This window comes from Misgurnus anguillicaudatus, chromosome 16, assembly GCF_027580225.2.
Source record: "Misgurnus anguillicaudatus chromosome 16, ASM2758022v2, whole genome shotgun sequence".
NCBI lineage: Eukaryota > Metazoa > Chordata > Actinopteri > Cypriniformes > Cobitidae > Misgurnus > Misgurnus anguillicaudatus.
In genome coordinates this window covers 7,284,182-7,310,706 of record NC_073352.2, presented here as the reverse complement: position 1 = coordinate 7,310,706, position 26,525 = coordinate 7,284,182, and the positions used below count along the sequence as shown (strand labels likewise).

General features: G+C 37.9%; 1 protein-coding gene across 1 annotated transcript in view; it reads left to right on the top strand.

The window, feature by feature from the left end:
- The window catches only part of fgfrl1a (fibroblast growth factor receptor like 1a), a 64,551-nt gene that overhangs the window by 12,665 nt on the left and 25,361 nt on the right, over positions 1-26,525 (top strand). The window contains exon 3 of the mRNA XM_055178076.2: positions 19,680-19,952. Within this exon, the coding sequence (XP_055034051.1) occupies positions 19,680-19,952 (273 nt within the window). The remainder of the gene's footprint in view (positions 1-19,679; positions 19,953-26,525) is intronic.

Genomic DNA, 26,525 nt, shown 5'->3' with positions numbered 1-26,525 from the left:
AAGCTCATGTTACTTTTACATTTCTGCAGACGTGAGATGAGCTACAATAGTAAAGCCGTTTTTTTGAACGACTACAAACACGGTGATGACCTGCGAGAAACCTGCATAGCCAGTTTATTGATTTGCATTTAAATGCATGAAAACAGGTTACTATAGACAGTTTCATCTGTTGCTTTATGAGCTCAAGAGAATTTTTGCTGCGTTATTGGCCTTAAATACACATATGCGTCAAATTCCTTTCTTTGAAAGTATCCTCATAAACACGACCATTTAGGTCTTAAGAGAAAGTAAACAGCGGAAAAAGAAAACGCATGTGTTGGATTCATCCTTTGGTCTTTAAGGGGAATTTACCTAATTTTGGTCCTACTGTCTAATCTGTGGTTAACATTGTATGAATTAATTTTATACAGTTATGTTGGCTCAGTGTAGTAGTTCATATGCATTAGTCATTTTTTGAACTAAAGTAATATAGGGGCGGTTTCCCAGACAGGGATTAGACTAGTCCTAGACTAGAATAAATGTAAGAGCTGTCCAAACTGAAAACAACTTGCACTGACATATCTTAAAATACATCAGTGCCCTTTGGTTAGCCTTAAAATGCCTGCCAGTAATGTTTTTAGTAATGCATGTTTGTTAAAACTAGTTAAAATTCCCTAATTAAATTAGGGCCTATTCCTGTTTTAAGATAATCCCTGATGGGAAACCACCCCATACTGTTTTATTTTTTTGCTTGTTATCAGAAATAATCTACTCTAGAGGAACTCTGTTCCCTTCTTTGCAGAAGTCTACCGGAAGTTAAGTTTGGTCCACAAAAGCCTGTTCTTTATGTTGTTATGTCTATAATAATCAGATTTTTGATAGTTATCTGCTTATCTTGTGCATGTAAACGCAGTTATTGTTATTCCTATACAGCAGTGAGGTTAAATGGAGAGCAAATGGAGATGCTGAGGTTTCCAGCATCTCAGATTTGTCTCTTGGGTAAAAGACAACATTAATCTCACATGTGTCTCTTCCAGAGTTTCAGTAATGGTTTTGAGAATGTTTCAAGCTGTGTTCTCAGTTTTGGCAAATCTCATTATGAACTCCCAAGCTTCCCAAGGCCAAATGATCTATGATAAAAACTAATTTTTATAGCCCTGTTCTATTGCATGTTAGCAAACAGTATTATATTTGTATTCCTCATATGGAATTTTAAGGAGAAACACCAAGAAAGTTAATACTTAATTGACTACTTTTCTTAGAAGGTATGAATGAGAAAATTCTGAGCAATGAAAGTTTCCTTGGAAGTGCTGTTTGTATTTAATAGTTTCTGCTTATGCTTTTCTTACTGTTTGTATTGTTTTTATTTATAAGTTAGACTCTAACATCTGTTTTACCCATTAATGGTTATTTTGTGATGTGGTAGTTTAATCTTTACAGTTGTAGTACAGCTGTAGATTGTTTGTTGTATAGCAGTGAAAAGCAGAGCCAGCTGTTGGTCTTGAGATCCACACTGCAGAAGGAATGTGTGAAGTGTGTGACAGATTTCAGCTCTTGGGAATGAGAGACGCTAAACAACCAGAGAATTTCACATCAGTTTAAAACTACACAGTGTTAATACACTTGAAATAATAGCAACTGCAAACCAAATACTGAAAAATGCAGTGGAAAACATCCAGTTGAGATCTTCGTGTAGTTGGTGTTTGCTTGCACCTGTGGAAGTCTTCATCTTCTGCTGGCTGTGAAACGTCTCTCAGCCATTCAAGGGATCAAGCCTGATAAAATTACCTATATGTGGATGTGAGGGGCTCTTTTGTAACAGGTGTGGGTGTCGTTTTTCGGCCCCAAATCCATTGTGCGTTGGAGGTCCTACTGCACGTTCAAAGCCTCACACTGCGTTTGCATTTGGATGTAGCACTTTAAATCTGGAAAACGAATGTATGTCTGTGATACGTATTACAAAATTTTGTCGCAGAATAACATTATAACCCGCTGGTTTCAGCTCTAGTGGGCCTGTTTCTAAAAATATTTTGTTGGATAGCTAATTCACAGCCGGCTCCCACGGGCCTGATCATTTTATTTTGAGCAAGAACGGAAACGGTCGGACACGAAGGTTGTTCAGGGGGTGGAATCGCTAACCAAAGACCCTCACGTGACGGCAGTGGAAAGGAAAATAACCACACAGCAGATGACAGATCGGCACCCCGCAAGGGTATACTTCGAAGTGCACTGACAGATACAAGTGCCATGACGATGGATTCATTTGAGACAATATTCCAGGATTGCCGGCCACGTGAGGTTCCCCTTCTGTCAATGGGCACTTTGTCGGTCCTGGCCGTGCTTTTCGGGTCAGGGTATTCTTCTCGTGTGGCGCCGAGATGAATACAGGGCTAAAGCGCTTTACAAGGACAAGCCGTCGGTTGATGGGGACTGGGGAGGGGGGACGACTGGCACGAGGAAACTAAAGAAGTGCTACATTTGTAATTTTATACAGGTACTTCATGTGGGCCCCATTATGCAAATAGCATGCCAAGAATCCCGAACCAAAAACGACATTACTGCATCCGCTTTTTCCTTTTCAAATCTGAAAATGATACAAAGGCCCTCTGTGACCCAATTTTACAGCCCACATTAAGAACATGTGTAGCTCTCCGGCTAGCACATGGCCTGAGCATCAATCCAGAGCGACTTCACTCACAGCTGCCATTTTTGAGTGCAAGAGCTTAAATAGGAATGTTCTCCAACCCCCTTCCATCACACCAGCTCTCCAAACAAACAGACGGTTGTGTTCAGGAAAGACCCGTACCACAATATACCTCCGCACTGGATGTCGTTCGTTTTCTTTTTTTGGGGTCAGCTTTACACAAGGTGTCTTACGTGCCTGGTCAGTTGCCTGCGGAGCGTGTAGATGAGATGTTTTGCTGATGGAGACCTGCACAGAACAAATTAAGTTAGTCATGGCTGAGACACGGTGTGGAATGTGGGAGGCAGAAGGAGTGAGGTGCGGACAGACTCCAGGGAGAGACTGGAGACTCCGGCAGAAGGCCGGAAAGCTAACCTTACAATTGGAAAGGAAGAGAGTTTTGAAATGGAGGGGTGGTTTTGCTTTCTTTGCTATGATTTTGTTTCGGTAAATGTATCATTTATGATTAAAGTTGAGAATAGGTTACATTTAAAGGGCACATATTATGCAAAATCCACTTTTACACGGTGTTAGGACATAAATTTGTAAGAACGCAATGACAAAATCCACCCTCTCCTTTTTTAATCCCTATTAAACCAAAGCAGTCTCATTAGACATGCTGTTTTGATTCTCTTGTTAATGTGATGTCACAGTGATGAAGCCCCACCCACAGCCACTGACTGACTGGTTAACTTTACAAAAGCTTTTCTAAATGTGTTTCTTAGCCTGTTGTTGCACTAATGCAGCTACAGATACTATTGTCTCAGACTGTATCAGGAATCAGGTCTATTTTTAACCGAAAACAGTAGCTCATTTGCATTTAAAGGTATGGACATGAAAACAGCAATGTTTTGCTTGCATCCAAAGAGGGGCATTGTGTCCAAAATTCAAATGATGTGGTACAACAAATTATGTGTGGGGTATTTTGAGCGGAAACTTCACAGATAGATTCTAGGCACGCATAATGCTTATATTACATCTTGTAAAAATGGGCAAAATATGTGCTATTTAAATTACAAGCATACACAAAAGTTTCAAAAGATTAGTGTCACTTGCCTGAGTGTTTTTCATAATCTTAAAAATCTTTTAATCTAAAGGCATAGGTCTGAATGTTTGTAATTTGTCAAATTTAGAAAAATATAATTGTGCCTAAATATTAATTACTTTCAATACAAAATTTTTTTTTAAATGGATTACTTGAACCAATAATAAAATTGCAACCAATAAGAGCATAGAATCGTTGATAACTTGATCAATATTGAGTACGTTTACATGCACAGAATAACTATCAGTATGTTATAAAATAATATAATAACTATGTTGATAACTATAAAAAATCGGCTTATTATAAAAAACTGTTTTCACGCGTTTACATGCAAATCAATAAACCGGCTATACAGACAACTGCGTTTACATGGGACTTGGAGATTTGTCAGGTTTCTTGCAGGTAGTGACGTCATCACCTATAGTACATAATAGTTGATCAAAAAGCCGACTACATATCTGTCTTAAGCTATATTGTTTTATTTTTTTTGTGTCTCCAGAACCTGTAAATATATCAGTTTTTATTTTCGCAGTTTCTCTGCCAACCACTTTAGTAGAGCAAAGATATTTATGCGTTACTTTGCGCTTACTTGCGCGTCTGACGTTTATCTTTCAGACGCGGAGACATGCACACATGGACAAAACCGAGAGAAAGCCGGTTAAGGTGTTTACATGCCATGCGAAATTGGGGTAAAGAGCAAAAAACTACCTGTGCCGATCGTTTTTTGCTTACGCCATTAAAGAAAACTGTTTTACGCGTTTACATGACCCCATGTGTTATCAGTTTATTAAGCATAATCGGCGTAAGACTGTTTAAAAACAGTTTACCATCTAAGGGGGAGACGTCAAGAAACTGTTTGAAAAACTTTTGACTTATTTTTGATTTTGTTTAGTCATAACATAAGTCCCAAAGTTGTAAAAGTTTTTAATTGATTTTTATTATAATATATAAAATACATAATTTTAGTTTTCTGATTTATAACTTGATTTTTAAACATGTGCTCCTTACCCTTCAAATGGTTTCTAAGCCGGTATCTTTGTGTTTTTATAATCAACAAAAGACATATTGTCATATTCTAGTATTTCAGTCCATTGCTTTATTCAGTTGATATTACCAAAACATGGATTAAGTTACTTCATTTTTATTATTCAGGATCTTGCTGGTATCCTCTATTTTCAATCTGTTGTTGTAGGGCAACCACAGGGCTCCTGGTTAACGAATATAGAAAGCTGATAACAAGCGTGACCTAATGCAGGTGCTGGTCACCTATCTAGAGTGGGGTTAGTGCCCTGACTGAAGATAAAGCAAACAAGTGTGATCGTACAGGCTCGTCTCTATCTTTATCAGTCGGCTGGAGGCCGCCGCCATTAAATATTAGCCACAGAGATATCAGCCACTCGTCCCTTAATAGCTTCTCTGCTGTTTTTTTTTTAAACAAAATAAAGGGTTCTTTGTGCTGTGAACCATAAAAATGACTGGGTTTGACCGTATTTCTCGTCAGACAAATTTTTCTGGCCTTTACCCTAATCCATGCCTTGACCTCTGCCCCAACCTCAAACCACAGTTCAAGCCCTGCTGAAGCTCTGCATTCCTATTTCCAGTTGCGTTTTTGCACTGCAATTTTATACCAATGACTTTGGTAACTGATTCATCATTTGGTGAATCATAATCGGATTCGATTCCTGTGGATTGTCAGACTGACATTATTTGGTTTTGAACATTTCATAACGTTTCAGTTTTGGAAAACCACCAGTTGTCTTGTGGGAAAGTCGCAAATCGCAGATGCCGTCGTGCAGCTTGTAGACTGGTGTGTATGATGACCGACCATTTATAGCCCTGTTTTTCCTCTTTGTCGTTCGAGGGGGAGGGAGGGGAGGATATCTTATATACTCATGCCCTGCATTCCGTGCCTGTGTGAGCTGTTTGTCTGAGCGGTAAAGTGGAATTAGTCCGCTCTGTCCTGCCAAAGAGCACATACTAGCATGTGTGACTGGCTGGGCGTGTTTGGCCAACATTATTAAGCTACGTATCTTAAGCGCAGAGATGTGGTGTTGGCCCTGAACGTATTCCCGCGTACATATGTTTCTTCCCAGTTCAAACATTAGTCCCCCTCTGTGTCCCCATTATTGAGTCCACGCAGCTAACGTGGCACCCCGTGGAGGTCATTTTGATCTCCCCCCTGTGAAACATAAAGCCCCCACAGCAGCCACGTGTAATTAAAGTTGTGGCCTTTAACACAGTTTTTCGCCAGCACGCAATAAGAAGCTTGCTTTTCCTTCGGCTTCTCGGCCGAGGTCGCAGCCCTGGGAATTCTCTGCTCCCGCTGTATTTTTTCAGGCTCCCCTTTCACGTCCAATACATCTGGATAATTGTCATCCAGACCCAAGTTTCTTCTGTTGAGTTCCCATAAATGTCTTTATAACCAGTGGAAGTATGTCGTCCATTAAAATCTCTTCTAGATTCTTGGCTTGTCAGTTTGCGAAAACAACGTCTACAAAATGTGTCCTTTTCATAGCTTTTCAGCACTCTGCTTTCCAGAGTTTATTGCAACATTTCGTATTTCAATTCGTTTGCACCAAAGGACAGGTGCTGTTTGAAATGAACATGATCCGGGTTAATTTGGAAGGACAGACCAGGCTTTGTTTCCAGTGAACCTGTGGCCATTATATAGGGTGAGATGAAGGTTTACGTTCTTTAGAACTGACAGTTTTAAATGCGTCTGGACTGAGTCCGATTAGAGGTCTGGTCCTTTGTTTCTTTGACACGGTGACCGACATAATTTCTTACCAATTCACGTCTTTCTTTATTTTTAAAGTTCTAGATTAGCGTGCAATTTTAAAATAAGATCCCTCTTCCAGTCTGCAACTGGTAGGACAAACAGGTCGGAATGCACCAGTGTTCACGCAAACAAACAGCACCGGTGTTAACACTTTCTGACGTGTGCAAAAAGATTCGACTTCATGCATGCAAACATTACTTCTGAATTAAACAGTTCAACTTTCCAAATCATGGATTTTTTTTAAATTAAGTGTTCATGTCACAATCCCGAGATCCCCCAACCCTTGTCAGAACAGCAAAGGGAACTTTAAAGACTTCATGGAATCTGCTGACTGGTCGACATGGCAACATTATCCGCTCAGCACCCAACACCCTACTGGCTTCTGGTCCCGAGATTCCCAGAAAAGTGTGTCTCTGTTGGGGCCGTGGCAAGAGCAGTGGCAGAACGGGAAAGTCAGCCAAACCTCTCTTTTCCCACCGCTCATACCCCTTCATTAGATTAACCGCTCACTCAATCACTGCTCCAGATTGTGGGATCTCATGCCATTCACAACGTGTGTTTTTTTCTCATCTGGAAACAAACTATTTGATAAAAGCTGTTTTCAACTTTGGTATTGTTGTAACATTTTTCCATCGATTGCATGTAGTTATATTGATAAAAGTAACCATGCATTATCGTAAATTATCACAATTACTTCATGTTATACGATACATTTAAAATTGTACATTGCAACTTGTGCATGCAACCTCAAGCCACCTTTCTTTTTCTTCTCTAGAGACAGATTACATGAAAACGATCAAAAATACATTCACATTTAACTTTATTTAAAGTGCAGAAGCTAGATTGTATAATAGAGAAAGTAAGTGGGGCTTGCCATTGTCACCACAACAGTGCTGAATTCAGCTATCATTATGTGAGCGGTTGCCAGGTGGTTGTAAGGTGGTTGCTATGGTGTTTTTGGTTGTTGGTAAGCGAATGTTAGGTTGTTGCTAGGACATTCTAGGTGGTTGCCAGGGCATTGTTAGGCTTGCCAGTTTCTTAAGTCACCACAGCAGAATTCAGCAACTATGTGAGTGGTTGCCATGGCATTGTAAGGTGGTTGCTATGATGTTCCAAGGGGTTGCCAGGGTATTGTTAGGTGGTTGCTATGCTGTTTTGGGTGGTTGTTAGGGGATTGTTAGGTTGTTGCTCCGACATTCTAGGTGGTTGCTAGGATGTTCTAGGTGGTTTCCAGGGCATTGTTAGGTGGCCATACTGGGTGGTTTCTAGGGAGTTTTTGATGGTAACTAGGGATGAGACGATTACCGGTTTCACGATTAACCACGATAAAATGTCTTGATGGTTAGTATTATCATTTAAAACTGAATTATCATTACAACCGTGTTTATCATTACAACCGTTTCAGTTTGACGCAGGCGCACACATGCAACATAGTTTTTTGCACAAGAAAGCATTTAAGGGATAATGTATTGTATTTATTCACTGTAAAATTATTAGACAGATTTATTAATTTTTTTACCACAGAAATAATATCAGGGACATGAAATATTAAATTTTTCAGTGTGTGTATCAGTTCTTTTGGAACATTTCCATCTCATTTGAACAAAACCATGAAAATATTGATAACCGTTATAACCTTGGTCACTATAATCATGATATTAAATGTGCCATCCCTTATGGTAACTAAGGCATTTTTAGATACTTGATTGGGTTTTACCTCGTGGGCCTGAGCAAAAGATCCCTCAAGTTTCTACGGTATTGGCTTTAATCCTAAGTGTATGTCTGTCTACAAAAGTCTGCATTGTACAATCTACAAAATACGATTACTTAAGTAATAGCACACTCCAGAAGTACACATTAAGATATTTCATTGCACAGACCAAGGGAAAATATGCTGCATGCACAGGTTTAATACTTGTGGGTTTGTTCAAAGACAAAGACTTGTAAATGTTTAATGTTCATTTAACTTTGAACAAAATGTTGTCAGTAATAACATAAATTTAAATCTACGGTAAGTTACCGGCAACCCAGCTGCAAATTTCTACGGAATTTTTTTACAGTGTAGTACATAAAATGTCAAAAGGACTTTTTTTAATTATAGGCAAAGTGTGTTTACTTTGAAGGTGTCTGTATTGTTTTTGTCTCAAATATTCCAATATTTCCATTTGTATTATTCTATAGTTTTAATAAGATTAGTATTAAATTATCCTAAACATTTAAGCGGTACTGTACTGTAAATGGTGACAGTTTGTGTTTATTGGTTCTTTTAATTAACAGACTTTAGCTCTTGTACATGAAGTGTAGTAAGTAATGTAAACAGAACCCAGCCCCTCCCCTCAGGCCAGTGTTAACTGTCATGCTCTAGCAATTGGTAGCAATTGACCTATTGACAGCAGGGGAAATGAGTGCTCTTTACCTGTCTGAATGGGCTATGGTCTGTGTAAATGGAATATTGCTTTCACTTTGACTTGTCACCCCAGGCAATGACAGAAAAACAAGGCCAACAGGGCGTTCTTAGGTGAGAAAGTCTTAAAGCTGTTATATTTACAGTGTTTGCATGGCAGCATTATGTTTCTATTCCTCGGGCATTCTGGTTATAGATTTATAAACTTTTATAAAGTTATTCAGAGCTTTTTTAAGCTGGTTTCTTTTTATATCTGTGGAGTCACTACAGGTAGCCCTGAAAACATAAAGGATGGTTAGGGCATGCATGATTTTACATATATCATACCGTTAAATATTGTTATATGTTTATATATGCATTGTTACAACATCATTTACAATGCATGCTGAATTGTAAATGAGGTAAAAATACAGGAAAACAGTTATACTATAAAAAGTGAACAAAATCAGATATAATTCTGATGTTTGTTATGCCTAAGAATTCCTCATCTGTTTTGAATTTAGTTTTACATAAAATGTGGTTTTAAAAATTGAAGCAAATGATGCCTTTATTTCATTTGGTATTTGTATGTCATTGTTTTTAAAAGCAGCGTAAACAGATTGCTATTGATTGATTATAGCCATTGAGTTGCTGAATTCTGGTTTTATTTTGAAATCGAACCTTATAATAAGATGCTTCGACCCTGAAGACAAAATGATCTTGAATGTAGGTTTGTTTTCCAAAAGAAATAGAAAGTGGTTCCAAAACTGGTCGAAATTACAGCTTTCTCTAAACATTTCAAAAGCTTATTAAATTATAGTTTGCATTCAAAATTTTGACATACAGTGTGTGTTATTGTGTCAAGATTCCAATAGGTTGTAAACAATAGCTATTCTTACATAAAAAAAGATATAATTGGGGTCCGAAAGTCTGCGAACATATTGAAAATCTGGGATTTAAAATCATATTTCAAACTGTAAATAATATGGGGTTATTGAGATGTAAAAATAGAGAAGAGTTATGGTTTTAAATGGAGGAAATATATTAAAATACATTTTTTGTGGTCACCTTTTAAATGTAAGTTTGTGATGTTAACATTGAATAAAAAGTCAGACTTCCTGGCTTGAATTAAAATATATAGTTTTTCTTTATAACATAAAACATTATATAAAACTTGCGGTCTAATTTTTTTCAACCTACTGTATGTTTTGTTTATCCCTTTGCAATCAATTTATCTTCATTTACTTTGGTTTACTTTATATCTGGCTCTTTACTTTAGTTTACTTTTTAATTTGTTGTACTCATAAATGTTTTTGCTGGCTAACTTTCAATGCTATGACCATTTTCAACATCATCACAATGGTCTTTTTGCTTGTGTAGTTGTTGGCTCTGAAAACCTCATGGTGGCAACATGCGATATCCCACAAACCCTCAAATTCCAGCTTTCCCAGAGGGAGACCCATACTTTATTCGGCAAATGTTTTAGGAGGTTTTTCATTTCGTCTGACTCACTATGTCTCTTTTCTGCACTTGGCCTGCTATTCATAATCTGGAGCTCAGCAAACTACTTAAAATACTTAAAATGTCCCCATGCAATATTTATAGTATGTCCAAAGCATTTGGAAGCCAAAATAGGCATTATAAATATATAAACATGAGAAATGGCAATGTGATTGTTGCCTGTTCCCGCAGAATTACTGCAGTTGTTGTGGGTTTCATACTGTAGATGCAAGTGAAGTCACATAGTTTCATTGTGATTGTGTCACCTTGGGAAGTTTTAGTTTTAAGGGCAACCACAGCTGTTTGGGACCATACCATAAATCATAGCAGGAGTATGTTTACATTTGCAGCCAGCAATTTAAGAAGGTGTAAATCCACCGTAATTACTATTTGTACTTTATTATATTTTATCATGCTCATAACATCCTTAATGTGTATTCTGATGTTTAGCCCAGATGGTATTTAGAGTTTTAGAGTCAGAGTTGATTTATTCTCTTCTCCACCTTAGAAAACTAAATAAAGTAACTTATTTTAAAGCCGTGTAAAATAAAATACCAGGTTAAATGCAAATAAAGAAAAACTTATCAATAATGTTTGTTCAGTCTTCAGTTTAAAGGTGCTAAAGAATGCATTGAAATAATTGGTTAAATTGTTCTCTGATATCTACATAGAAGGTGGATTTATTAAGTGCAATAATGATCCAGAGATGGTTTTACATGTCCATTTACAACCCTAGGATTTGCCCCCAGAATGAAATGGTCTATTTCACCCTTTTTGAAAGGATCATAAATAATAATGTTGAGCTCTGCTATGATTGGCTGTTTCTCAGAGCGGCTCATTTCAGTAGCTTTGTGTGTGTGCAAACAGACCTTATATTTGAGCCTGTATTAGACAAAGATACAGAATTTGAGGAATAATTAATTGTTTGAAGATTGTTATTGGAAGTTTCTGTCTGGTAAGTTTGGGTTTTTTCATTACAGACCTGCAAAACGTAACTGTAACGTCAATAGTAGAACTTCAACCTAAACGCTAGCATATATATAGCATTAACTAGCAAATAGCGCTAACTCAGCAATCACAACTTTGCTTTTAGCATTGTAACAACATTGTACTTAATTTAATGTGTAATTTAATGTTGAAAGAGCTCGACTGTAACATTCGGTGTTATGTTGAGGTCTGTTTTCTGTTTTGCATGCATGAGGTTTACATAAGGAGGAGGAAACTATTGCGTTTGAGGCTCAAGATGTCTATGTCATTACTATTTACAAAATTCTTATTATTAATCTATGTCTAGATAAATACAGTTTTACATTCTACGGCACCTTTAAAAAAACAGTTACGGTACAGAAGCACATTTATAATATAAGTCTGCAAAACCACTTCCTAAAATGGTTCAAAAGCAAAATTGTAAAGCTTGCATTTTTGCATTCAGTCACACCAGGATCATTGTAACTTTCAAAATAGTTTTATAGTAAGTTTTATATTTTAAACACTTATTCCATTGTAATTGAATGACTGTAGACTAGGGGTGGGTGATATGGGGAAATGTCATATCACGATTGGTTTAGGCAAAATCACAGTTCTATCACGGCTCTTTTTCTTTTTGGTTTTTGCCATTACTAAGCCTTAAATCAGCCTAGCCATGGGCCGGTTACCGCTTTCAAGGTATACCGAGGTTTTAAACAGTCAAGGTTTCAAAACCACTAAAATGTTCTGATACCATCTTCAAGGTATGAGCTTTGTTTATATAAAATTCATTAAGTCATGTGATTGATTTGGTGTTTACATTTAATATGCATCACGAAAATATTATATATTTTTTGAAAGTGTATTATAAGTGTATTGTAAAGTATGTATTATTTAAAGGCTTTATTATTGCCTGGCATTTGAAAATAACACATTTTAGTGTTGCAATGGCAATACCGTATTTTTTCTAAAAGTTATCATACCGCCAGAATCTTATACCGGCCCATCCCTAATACAGCCATACTTATGCCCCCATTTAAAAATGCAGTCCTACAAGGTATAAAATGTACACGGAGAGTACGCGTACAACAGCGCATGTGCGAGAAAATATTGAGATAGGACACTTCACTACAAACAATTTTACAAAGTTATACCACAGGTCTGTTGAATGCTGTATTCTGATTGGCTGAGAAATGTTCCATGGGTATGCATTCATTTCTTATAACCGCACACCTAACTTGTCAAATGTCTTAAAAATAGGCACCAGAGCAATGTTTGTGGTAACCGTGGTATAAGACGAGTAATAATTGACTCCGGTCTTTTGAATTATTTGAAAATAATGCACACCCGCTTCGCGTCATGCCGCATTGCACCTTGGGTGTGCATTATTTTCTTATAATTCAATGGCCCATCGTCAATTATTCCTTATGAGACAGCATTTACACACACTATAGTTTTCTCTTCTTTTATTTTCAATTTTTCCAAGAACAGAAAGCTTTGGAGCATTTTCGTCACCATAATGTTTAATTCCTGTTCTTTGTTTTCTTGTTGTTTGTTTTAAACTGTGTTTGCAATGATGGATCGGCTACTTTTCTTCACTTATCCTACATTTTGTAATGTACTGTAAATGTTGCAAATCAGTGCTGCCCTGACGGCCTGTGAAAGTAATTGAATAAGAAATCATTTGTATTGCGTATGTGTCAAACATGGTCATCCGCACGTATCCGCAGTGAGTATACTTTGAAAGCTAAAAGGTATTCTCGGCCCTTAGCTCTCCTTCATGTAGCGTGAATCACAATACAACGATGTCTCAGAAAAAGAGACATTTTAATCGTTCAGAATCAAATACCGTCATATCGCACACCCCTACTGTAGACACATGTTTTTGTTGTTATTTTCTGTTGTAATCAACAGTATGCCACAGATTCAGCTGATGTACAGAAGAGATAGTGCACCCAAAAATGTCCATTCTGTTATCGTTATGTGTTCAAATAAAGACATATGGGTTTAGAACAACATGAGGGTAAATAAATGGTGACATAAGTTATTGTTGTTTTTTATGTGAACTACGCCTTTAAGTCGCATTTAACCCAAAATATTCCTTTCATTCCCATTGTTGCAAAGTTGATTCAGGCATATTCAGTATTCAAGCATCCTGTAATACAGAGGAAGTTAAAGCAGGGTGAAGGTTATCTTACTTAGTCACCAGTTGCTTCCTGACCGTGAATATATTGGCACCAGTGAGCCTAAACCTGCTTAAAAAATTATACTGAAATGCATTCCTGCACTGCAAATCACCTCCTGCCCTTTCCAAAATAAAGCCAACAAAAATATCATGCATCAACTTCTAGCTGGCCCACGATACATATTGATTCTTAAGGGAATGCTATATTTACGGCAATTACAGATAGTGCTTCACGGGGCCCTGCGGAGGCTTATTGGCAGAAAGGGCTTGAGTTGAAAGAGGATATATGATTGAATGTTACTTGTGTTGGCCTCTCTTTTTTCCTGTCATTAGTTGACATTCCAGACATGCATGTTGGGCTACCTTAAGCCAGAAGGCCGTAAAAGGGAAAGAGGGATATGGAAGATTGCAACTTGAAGGGGAATCCGTAGTGCAGCCGTCGAAAGAGGCCGGCCACCGTATTGTATAGTGATGTGCGCTCAACTGCGACAGAAGGGAATCCATTTATGCTGAATGGAGAAAACAGATTGCCTTTTAAAGAGTTTGACCTGCCGTCCCACCATTCACCAAGTCCTTTCTTCACAAATTCCCTCACACACAAACAAACAGAGTCAATATTTACACAGACACGCAGGTTTTCAATGCCTTTCCCAGTTAAATGTGTATTGCCGCACACTGGAACACATTTATTTATTTGGGCACATTAAATATTGTTACACTAACTCGTCATTTCTGTCTTGCGCCCTTTTCATGGGGGCTAAGAAATGCTTTCTTGATCCTGCTGTAGACTGTATGCCTTTTGTTAGTTGTGTGGGAGATGTAACATTAATCATCGCCGTCTTTGGGCAAAAGGGAGAAGAATTGGAAGCCAAACCGAGCGTTGCTTGTGAAAGTTTAGAGTCTTTGTTTTCTCCCGTGCACCTCTGATCTGTGAAACGTGCAGTGCTGTCTGCTTTCGGGCTCCTGTGAGGAGGAGAGGCATCGGGACCGACCCACAAACAGAAGGGCCCGAAGCAGGAGGCCCATAAATCTGCTCAAGGAGGGGGCGTACAGTCTTTTCCAAGAAAGAATGAGATTTCAATCTGTGAGAACGACGCACCAGGAAGGTTTTACTCTGATGAGAAAGCCATTCGAAAGCGAGCGGGAGAAAGCTTCGCGAGTTCCTGCCTGTGACTAATTTCTTTTTCACACTTTCAGCGATAATCTATCAAAATGTCAGCTTCCCACTTTTCTCTGTGAGATACAATAATGTGCATAGTCGAGCTGGCGTGATACCTGTTGCAGCGAATCATTTCACAGCGCAGTTTGAAACCATGCACACAATACATTTTTCACTGGAAGCCTCTTTGATTTGACATAAAACGAGTTATTTGGTGTTACAGTTCGTGGACAACTGGTTTATATCACCGTGTATAAGGTTTAACCGTTTCCTTCCTGGTTACGTAAGGCTCTTTATCGAAACTTACGAGCGTCGTGGGAGTGATTTAGATTCAAAGGCTATTTCAAAGGCAGGCTGTATAATTGTAAGATACCTTCTTTTGATCAAATAGTAGGGCAACAATGTAAACCATAATGCAGGGGTTTTCAAAGTTTTTGTCAGACGAACCCCCTTGTACTAAATTATTTATTTGAAGCACCCCCTGAGACTTTAAGTAAATATTTTCTCATTTAATAGTACTCTTGCATGTTTAACTTCAAAAAACGTTTATTTTTCATTAGTTTTAAAGTTTTTATCAACAGGCTATTTAACATAGCTACTTGCATGAGTTCTCAGTTTTCTGATGTACTGTAATGTTACGTGATCTGCAGAAAACTTGAATATACATAAAAATAAATATGTTTGTTAACAAATGTTTTATTTAGATTTGTTTCTATTTTTTTTTTCATAAACTCACGAACCCCTTGCAATTCGCAAACTCTGCACTTATGCATTGAGAAAAACTTAATAAAAATGATTATGTTGGACGAAACAAGAGAAATGTTTGTTATAATTTAATACTTTAACTTGTTTAACACCTTAAAGGTGCATTGTGTAATTTTAAGGAGGATCTCTTGACAGAAATGCAAAATAATATACAAATCTAAATTATCAGCGGTGTATAAAGACCTTAAGGGGGTTGCACACAGGACGCGCAGCTCAGTGCAGTGCTGCGTCATTCTAAAAAACTCGAACACATTGCTTTTTATAAGTATACGCACACCGGCGCCGACAGGTGGCGCTTGTCCGCGCCGCCCAGCTACGACTCAGGAAGTTGCTCAAATTCCTGTCGCGCCACTTACATATTAAATAACATCATATTTGTCCCAAATCATTAACGGTTAACATTGGCTGCTAACGTATATTTTGCATTTTGAAGTAGATGCTATCTGATGAAGCTCGCGCTATTTAATGTGCACATCCGGTTTACGATACCTCAGAGTTGTCCTAGACGTGATGCGCCGTGGCATGACGCTGAGCTGTGCGGCTGGTGTGCGACCCCCTTTAGAATGAGACGTTTTATCTACATACACAGAGGGTCCCCTTACATGGAAGCCGCCATTTTGTGCAGCCATGTTTCTACAGACTTTTCTTAACCAACAAACTTTTTTATTAAGTTTGTCTCCAACAATGACATGTTTGTCCGGTGAAGGCTACCGTAGCTTCTGTTATGTGTTTCAAAAGCGAGGGGTGAGCAGTGGACTGAGCCGTTTTGCAATTCGCAACATCACCACTAGATGCCGCTTAAATTTACACACTGCACCTTTAAATTTGGTGTAGTTCTTTAGAGTGTTGCATGGCTAGCTTAGCAACATGCTAACGGTAAACTCTGTTGAAATTAAATGTGAGGTAATTATCCACTGTGATTGACAGGATGAACACTATCAGTGACTTAAAAGGTCTGATTAATTGTGTTTTTTGTGCAACAAAATTTAACTAGCACAAGACTTAACTATAACAAGCTTAGGTATTGTCTGTTTTTATGCTATTCTTTAAAACTAATAAATGGTCACAGATCTTTTTTTTTAGATCTTTATCAATAAATGTATCAACTTCTAATAAAGCATGGTAACTTACTAGGTTTTCCAACGGAGCCAGGATTTCCCATTCTTCATTTTTCATAAAAAGTTTCTAATTTCTTCAGATGGATTTGGAAATGATTAAATGTTGGACAGATGTCTTAAAATGAAACAAAACACTCTATGCTCTTTATCCATCCCAATAATGGCTGCAATTACAGGCAGAGGTGCTTTTTTTTTTAGGGAAAGATTTAAACATAATATACTTGGTGCATATAAATGCATGTGGAAATTTTCGCCGCAAGACCTTCCTAATCCTGGTTTTGTGGCAGCTAAACGGATCCAGTCTGCCATTAGCCTTACGTAAACAGCTATTAGAATGACTAACACAGGCTTGAGAACAGCTAGTGTGGACAGTATTTACAGACTCTGACCTTTATAACCTCAGAGAAGCCACCAACTGAAGAGCGCACAAACAATGCAATCCGTTGCAGGCCGGTAGCAGAGTACGCCAACTAGACATGGCTGGCTGACAGAGGACTGCGGTTACAATTTCCCCACAGACATAAACAGTGACACTATCAATTTCCTGCCTTCAGTCTCTTAACGGGAGTAAGCAAAGCTGTGCGTGGGCAGCGGGAAGCCTCGCTCCTCTCAGCCAGAAGAGATGCTTTAAAGGGATAGTCCAAAAATAAAATCCTGCATCATGTACTACTCACCCAAACCTGTATGGCTTTACTTCGAAAAAAAATTTGCCCTTAATGGGGCTGTTGAGCTTTAAGAAACACCATAACATAAATGTAACACTAGTCTGTGTCACGCTCGCACTTTAGTCAAAGATTTATAGGGCTGCACTATAAACTAAAATGTGATACGATATATATACGATATACAATTATAATATTTAAAAAAATTGAAAAGAGTAGCTCAGATGCAAAAGTTGCTAAACGCGACCTCAGTTAAAAGTGAGATAATGATATCAACCAAAAGTGTTCAAAAATTATGCATCCCGCCTTTAAGAGTCTTTTTTTAATGCTTCTTTACAAGAAAACATGTTAGACGTACATCTGAGCTCTTCAATTATATAACCAACATACATATATCACATTCTTTCTGGGAAAAAGAAAGCATCACTCTCCCATCTCTCCCGTATCTCTGCTGTCTGCATCAACCTAAAACTTTGACTATACGTAACTTTTTAAAGTATTAAGGTTATTGGAAACCATTGCGAAATGCACATTGCACATACGGTATTTCTGTATATCTTGCAGCCCTTTAAGATCATAAAATATCTTTGTATCAGATTAAGTCATTTACTAAAAATGGTTACCCTCTGCCGTAGCTCAATATAATTTTATTTTAAACAAGAAGTTTCTGGTTTATTCACTTCCATTATGGAAAACACCAACCTAACCTTGCCATTTTGCATTTCACAAACGCATAAAAGTCAGAGGAGTTTAAGTTAGGGTAAGTTATGACTGAATTTTCTTTTTTTGGGGTGAACTATTTCTTTAAAGCTTAGTCTAATCCTTTGAAAAGCAAATATTTTAGTCTAATGCATTCAAGCTTTCGTATTGCATGTTCAGGCTTGACGTCTACAACCAGGTTGAAAATAAAGAGAAAAGGCCTTGATTTAAGTCTAGCATGAGAGTGGGTGATGTACACCCAGATAATGTGTCACTTTTATACTAGCGGTTTTGGTGCTCACGTGGTTTCATGTTTGTTTGATTTGTGTAAAAGCTGTCAACTAAACTTAAGTGCATACCAACGATCCACACTCGAGTCCATCTACTGCATTATCAAATTGGTACAGTATGTATATAGTATATGTGACCCTGGATCACAAAACCATAAGAAGCACAAGTATATTTGTAGCAATAGCCAACAATACATTGTATGGGCCAAAATTATAGTTTTTTTATGCCAACAAAGATATTAAGTAAAGATTATGTTCCATAAACTTATTTTGAATGTATCACAGATTCCAGGTTTTGAAATAGTTGTATCTCTGCCAAATATTGTTCTTATCCTAACAAACCATACATCAATGGAAAGCTTATTTATTCAAATGATGTAAAAATATCCATTTAAAAAAATTGACCCTTATGATTGGTTTTGTGGTCCAGCATCACATATAGGAATTCAGATAAATTGAGCCTCTTTCATGTCAATGTCAAAAGAGTTTACAACTCTACTGGTTTGTAGAGATAAACAGATTCATGGTTTTCTTGACTAAAGCATTACATTTTTGAACAACAAAACAGCTGTGATATACCAGTACACCAGTTGAGTAAGGATTAATGCTACGTACACACCAAACGCGTAGCATCGCGTTGCTCGCTCTAGATTACTCGCGGGATTTAACTTTGTGTTTTCTTTGTTGTATATTTTCAACTTGTGCGAAGGCGCTTTTGAGGCGAATAGCGCGTGTTTTTGCAGCAATCGCGCCGTCCAATTCGCGTCATTCGCATCGCCCTGATCGCCCATCGCGTCTGATCGTGTCTTTGCATTGACTTTGTATGTAATCTACTTGTGCAAATCATTGAACTCGTGTTTGGTGTGTATGCCCCATTAGAGAAACACAAATTTAGATTCAAACTATGTTAACGATCCTTTTTTTGCCTCTCAAATGAGCCCTATGTAATGCAAGACAATGCTGCTAAATTACAGGAATTGCGAACATCCTCGGCAGTGAATGGACTGTTTGTTGTGTAGCATGTGGTGGGTCATTAGCCATCTTGATCCATGCATGTGCATCTATTTGAGTATTGACCACATAAACGTGCTCTCGGCTGAAGTACATGGATCAGTGCGGTCAAGTCCCCTAATGATATTTAGACATAGACAATTATTTCCTTTTCTCATGTTAATTATTGCGCTTTTCTTAAAGGTATCCTTTGATTTTTATACTTGACTGAATAGAGCGTGTTTTTGCGGCAATCGCGCCGTCCAATGTGCGTCATTCGCATCGCCCTAATCGCCCATCACGTCTGACCGTGTCTTTGCATTGACTTTGTATGTAATCTACTCACGCAAATCGTTGAACTCGCGTTTGGTGTGTATCTCCCTTCAGAAAAACACAAATTTAGATTAGAACCCAACAAATTTACCAAATGTGAACAAAATTATAATTTGTTTTACTGATCTGTTATTTCTCTACAGGTCCTCCACGTGTAGCGCAGAAGGTAGTGCACCGGCAAAGCGTGAGAATCGGACGCACCATGAAACTTCAGTGTCCTGTGGAGGGGGATCCACCTCCCCTCATCATGTGGACCAAAGACGGCCGAAACATCCACAGCGGCTGGATGCGCTTCAGGGTCCTTCAACAAGCCCTCCGCATCAAAGAGGTGGAGGCAGAAGATGCTGGAACATTTATTTGTAAAGCCACTAATGGCTTCGGCAGCGTCAACATCAACTATACCCTCATTGTCATTGGTAAGTGTGATTTTAGATGGTGGAGCTCAACATTTCCAAAATAGCTGATCATGTTGGTAGCAAGGTTTAGGTTGTGTTTGGACAGAGATTTTCAGCAGGAGGCAAATTGAATTTATTTCATAGCAAAACAAAAGTGTGAAGGTCTCATAGAGATCTGTATGTCATACTGTTGTCTACCATGTTTGTTCAGTTTAACCCTTCCATAAGATTTGTTGATTTTATAGTCAGTAACAATGACGGTAAATATATCATGCTTGTTATGTGGAGGGCCAATAGGAATTAATCAATGTTTTGTATATCTAAATGTCAGCTGTTTAACCAACAAAACCTAACTTTCATTAAAAAGGATAAATATTTGTCTACACTTTCACAGCAACTACCTCAGTTTACAAAAACGAACAAATTGTAAACACAATGACCCTTACATACTTCACGATGGCCTTGACATCCAGTAGATGAACCTTTGTTCTGTGCAAAGTTTAGAGGCTGAATAAGCACGCTGGCCCCTCGCCAAATTAATCAGGGCCAAATTTGGCCCCGTTCCACATGGTGATGGGTTTGCGTACGTGAGCATACATCCAGCCCGTATCGTGATCACAGCAGCCCCTTTACAGAGCTCTTGAGGACATGAACCCTCCTTCATGTACATTAATCAAATACGGTACACCATCAGGTCAGCAAATCACCACGGTTACTTCAAATAGAGCAATGATCACCTATGGCTCCAGGGTATAAGCACCTTAAACTTTAAGGATGATAATGTAAACCAGTGGAGTAATTTGTGACTGAATGAGGCATCCATCTAAAGCAATGCCAAGTTTAAATGGAGGCCCCGGTGGAGTGCCTCATTCAGGGTGAGTTTTATATTAGCTGGACTATGTTAACGATCCTTTTATTTGCCTCTCAAATGAGCTCTATGTAATGCAAGACAATGCAGCTAAATTACAGGAATTGCGAACATCCTCGGCAGTGAATGGACTGTTTGTTTTGTAGCATGTGGTGGGTCATTAGCCATCTTGATCCATGCGTGTGCATCTATTTAAGTATTGACCACATAAACGTGCTCTCGGCTGAAGTACATGGATCAGTGCGGTCGAGTCCCCTAATGATATTTAGACATAGACAATTATTTCCTTTTCTCATGCTAATTATTGCGCTTTTCTTAAAGGCATCCTTGGATTTTTTTTAATACTTGACTGATTTATAAAATTGGATTTGCATCAAGATCAGCAGCTCCAAAAAAGTGCATCTAAAATTTTCCTTCTAAGCGTTATGCCTATTTTTCTAGAAAAGTGAAGGTAAATAAAGTTCAGTTCAGATACTTGAAAGATGACCGAAAAATGAGACGATCTCGAAAACGTAACGGATATGTAGTCACTTTCTATTAGAACAATGAAAGTTAGAGATGTGTGATGTTATGGGAATATATCTCGGTATCATTATAAAATAGTGGTTTGCTGATAGTAATAATACAAAAAAATAATACAACTGTTGTATAAATGTGGCGCCAGGTGGGTATATTGTGTACAGTATATATAATAAACACATCATTTCCTAATCTTGGTGTGACTGGGTCTTTAATGCCAAATATAACAAATAAAACAATAGTGGCGTAACGCACCCAGCATAGAGATATTACAGGGGAAAGAAAACGTTGAGAAAATAAGATACTGTACTTAAAGTAAGAATGTCTAAGAAAAGTATTTAGCAGACAGAATGCATGAAATTTAACCCCTCACGCTAGTTCAAAAACATGAAAAAAGCATGAAATCCTTTAAGGAGAATCAAAGCACGAAATGTGAGAATAAGAAAATGGGCGTGTATGAATGTCTTCAAATAATTAGCATGAATGAAAGTTTCTCTGTAGCTGAACACAATAATCAGACGTTTGGGGTGGGAGTTTAGGGGCGACGAGGGCAGCTGCCAGGATGACCTCAGTCGAGCAGCTGCACCCACTGTGCTGGGACGCTCAAGATGTGCCAAGCCAGCTTTGATGCACCGCAAACATCTCCCCATGCTATTTAGTCAGGGCCCTTGAACTAAGACTTGTTTCTTAATCTCTCTTCTGGCACATCCCACCTTCAGTGCAATTCAAGCCTTGCCAATTGAGGCTGAGGTGTAGCGTGATAGGTGTTATGTTTTGCCCGTGTTAAATTTATGTTGAATAACATTTAAATATCTAAGCATGATTATGACAATTCCCAATACAAATTTTGCTCTTCCACCAACATCTTTGAGCTGGTTTTATTTATTTTACATGCATCAATATTATTGTAACACAACTTGATTCTCCATGTGAAATGCTTTTATAAGATGTCATAACATATTATTAATGTGTCTGTGAATATGTCAAAATTAAGCATTTCATAGTAACAGTTTCTTCTTAAATTGGAGTGTCAAACTGTAAACATGGGATGTGAATTGATCCTTGTCTTCCTCTAGATACATGTCCACCTCAAATTTAGCCTTTTTGATGTTATAGTTTCATTTTTAACCTAAAATATGGACATCTTTTTCTTATTACAGCTGTCTCTTTACACTGCCAACTCAGACATTCATATAAATATTTTCACAGTTTTTCAGTTCAGCTTTATTATATTTCATGGCACATAAGCACATCTCTGCACAGAAGCCAGAAATATACATTATACCATGAGCTGTGGGAAAATTAAAGATTTCTTTATTGCTTTTCATGGCATCCTTTTAACTTCCCTTAAAACCTCAGGACAACATCAAAACTTCACAGCTTAATTTCAATCTCAACCATGAAAAAGTACTTAAAGGGATGAGTTCATATAGCGTGGTAGATTAAAAGGGATAGTTCACCTTAGAATGAAAATTTTGTCATCATTTACTCATCCTCGTGTTGTTCTGAACCTGTGTGGATTGTTTTTTTCTGATGAACACAGAAGAAGATTTTTTGAGAAATGATGGTAAACACACAGCAGATAGTGATCATTGACTTCCATAGTAGGAATAAAAAAAAAGATGGAATTTAATGGGTACCATCAACTGTGTGCTTACCATCATTTATCAAAATATTTTCTTCATCATTTATCACAATGCTTCCAAAATATTTTTTGTATGATGACTTTTCATTTTAAGGTGAACTGTCACTTTAAGACTAAAATCTTCCCATTTATAATAACCACTCCCAGTGTTAAAAACAAAACTGTTGAGCAGTTGTGCTAATGTAGGATATGTGGGTTCAGATCTGGCTTGCAACTTAGGCTATGTCCACACGAAGCCGGTGCATTCCCTATACGATCATTTTTTTTCCTTGCTCTAAAAAAATAATCCGTAAACACGAAACCACTGAAACCGACTGAAAGCGGTGTAGTATATATGCCGGACCAGTATGGGGCGCTGTAATTCTGCCACAGATATACACTATATACGGAGATGAAGACTTTGAGCATGCGCATAACCAACGTATGGTGTTGTCCATTATCGCTTGTTGCTCACCACAATTGCATAGAAGCAATAGATTTTTCTGTAATAAAGCTAGTAGGCTTTAGTAGCTTCTGTAGCACGAACACAATCACGTATTCCGCCGTTATTGTTGTTGCTGTTACATGTGACGCTTCCGACACGTGACGTGATGACGTTTTCGCTTCACAAAATATACGGATTGGATGTACAGACGAAACCGCAAAGGTGTCGGTTTCAGATTTATCCACTTTAGGACCCGGTTTCAAAAAATAGTGGATTCAGTCTCCCAAAACGGCGGATCCGTGTGGCTGAAACGCCAATACGATAACAAATTTATACGTATACGGTGATACGCGTCTCCGTGTGGACAGCCCCTTATTTTCATGTTTTTCTTATATATTTATATATATATATATATATATATATATATATATATATATATATATATATATATATATATATATATATGTATAAGGACGTATTTTAAGACAGATTGCGTCACAGCAGCGCAACTTGAGGCTAGTAAGGCTGTCCCAATTCAAGGATGCTTAGAATGCGTTGTTAAGGATAGAACGAATGGACCTTAACAGCAGAGGATATCCCAAGAGTCATTTTGCGTCTGCAACGGCTGCATATAATGGATAAATATTCTAAAATAAACAATTAAAAAATGTATTAACTCTTTCACGGCCAGCGTTTTTAAAAAAAGTTGCCAGCCAGCGCCAGCGTTTTTCATGATTTTCACAAAAGTTTAATGCCTTCCAGAAAATGTTCTTCTTCAAGTATATAAACATACAATATACCAAATGAAAGAACAGACCCTCTGCTTTTAAACAAAAAAAACCGTTTCATCCTACCTTTAGTAGTTTTTTTGTAATCAGCTTTTGAATATGGGTAGGTTTCTGCAAAAACACCACATTTTGAGCAAACAACAGAGATAATTCCATTTTTGTGACGGACTTTTCATAGAGATCCCATTCAGAGCGATCTTTAAAACAGACACGGACATGCAGCAGCTTGTCATAGGGCAATACTTCCGTTTTAAAAAGTTGCGGAAGGGCGCCACCTGTAGGATAATAGCGGTATTGCGGAAAGACGGAAAATCTCGTCATTGGCGGGGAAGCGTTTTCTCTTAATTGACGAGATATCTCGTCAATGGCGGGGAAAGAGTTAAATAAAAGTGTATTTATCAGAAAAAAAATTCTTGTCTGTTTTAGTATTATAAGTTATGTTTTGTGTTAAAGGTGTATCGGAGGATTTTCTCGAATTTTAGAAAAGAACCGCCTTCTCCACTTTTTTAAAAAATGCAATTGCGCAACACTCCTGATTGACAACTAGGAGGACCAAAAGGCTTGATGATCCACCCGGAAAAAGAAAATCCTCTGCAATACCTTTAGTATTATTCTTTTTATGTTGCATATATTTCTAAGGTTGATTAATTTGATATATCGTTAAATAGTTTAATCTACATCAACGTGTCATATTTTCTAAAATAAATTAATATTTTTCTGATTTCATATTTATTTTAATAAGTCAGAAACGCCTCCGCTGTGTCCTACTGACAGTTGCGGTGGGCGCGTGCAGCAGGTGATGCCAATTATGGGTCCTCCGAAGGTAGACCATCTCATTTCAGTTCTCTTTGCGAACTTCTGAGGCTTCCACCTTGAAAGACCGAGTGCTCACCTTTTAAACTCTCATACTTATAAGGTTGCAGCCCTTGAATTGGGACGCAGCTATAGTGCGCAAAAATTTGGCGTCCGCCATTTTGTAGTGGTGTTTCAAACCTGAGTGAACAACTTCCCTACATTCGTTCACTACTTTTTACCCACAATGCACTCTGACTTTGAGGGTACATTCGATTTACACTCGCTCCTTCACTATTTCTATAGGAACAAGTGGGGTGTGACAAATGGGAGAAATTGTATTTATTGACCATACACTCAAGACGGCACATTTAAACAAACCTAGCTTAAAACTTAAATAAATCAGACTGTAGAAAATGTCACACGGTTACTTAAAGCCTAGCTGATTACGATTTTGTTGGGGCGATTGGGACAGGTGGGGCTTGGAACCCTTCCCTACCTCCAAAGTGGGGATTGGCAGAAAAAGTTTGAGAAACACTACATTATACAATCGGAGACGAACGCGTAACTTGAATTAGCTGAAGGACACTGACAGTACACACCACAAATTTACATTTATACACCTTTGTTAGTTCTTGTTGTCAGTTTTTTTTTTTAAATAAACATATTAAAAATAAATGCAATACCTTTTATGTAAAATATAATAAATAAACTTAGGTATTAAAGTTAATAAATATGACAAGCAGTTGTTTTGTTTTCACTAAGAAACAGTAAGTAAACTTAACCGTTTCATAGTACAATCCATGAAGCCACACAGGTGTAAGGGTTTATGACGAATATCTGCGACAGCTCTCTGACGTATTTACATCTGTGTCAAAAATTGCTAACTCATTTTCATTCACTTCTTTCCCATATAGTACACTCAATTGTCATTCGCTATATAGTGAATGAGTGAACGAGGGAGTGGTTTCGGACACCACATAGGATGTTGTGGATGGTTGCCTGAGCGTTGTTATGTGGTTGCTGATGCATTCCAAGTGGTTTCTAGCATGGTGCTGAACAGTTGCTAGGGTTTTTTGGGCGGTTGCTAGGTGGTTATTTATTGACCCATGCCAAAAAGAGCTCACCCCACAATATAAAAGATATTCCGGTCCATCATTATAGTTTGTTTTTGCTTTTGCCAGCCGAACACTATAAGTCTATCACATATAAAAGTAATTACATACCTCCTTAAAAAAAACCACACGATTAAAGGTATCATTCATAACTGTAGCACAGGATGACTTGCACATCAGTGTTTAAAACTCGTGTTTTGAAGACTACCTAATCCTAAATATGTGCAGTAGCCATAATGGCACTTGCCTTAGCATGCGTCGCTAAGAACAGAGACACAAAGAGCATTGTGAGATCCCACCTAAGCCCAATCTAAACATTATCTTCATCCCAGACTCTTGTATCATAACATCAGGTTAAGTCATCAGTCAGACGGGCTCTTTTGCGTAGCAGAACAGCTTGTGTAGTCTGTTTCTGTCCTGTGTGGCTCCGTGATCAAATGTCC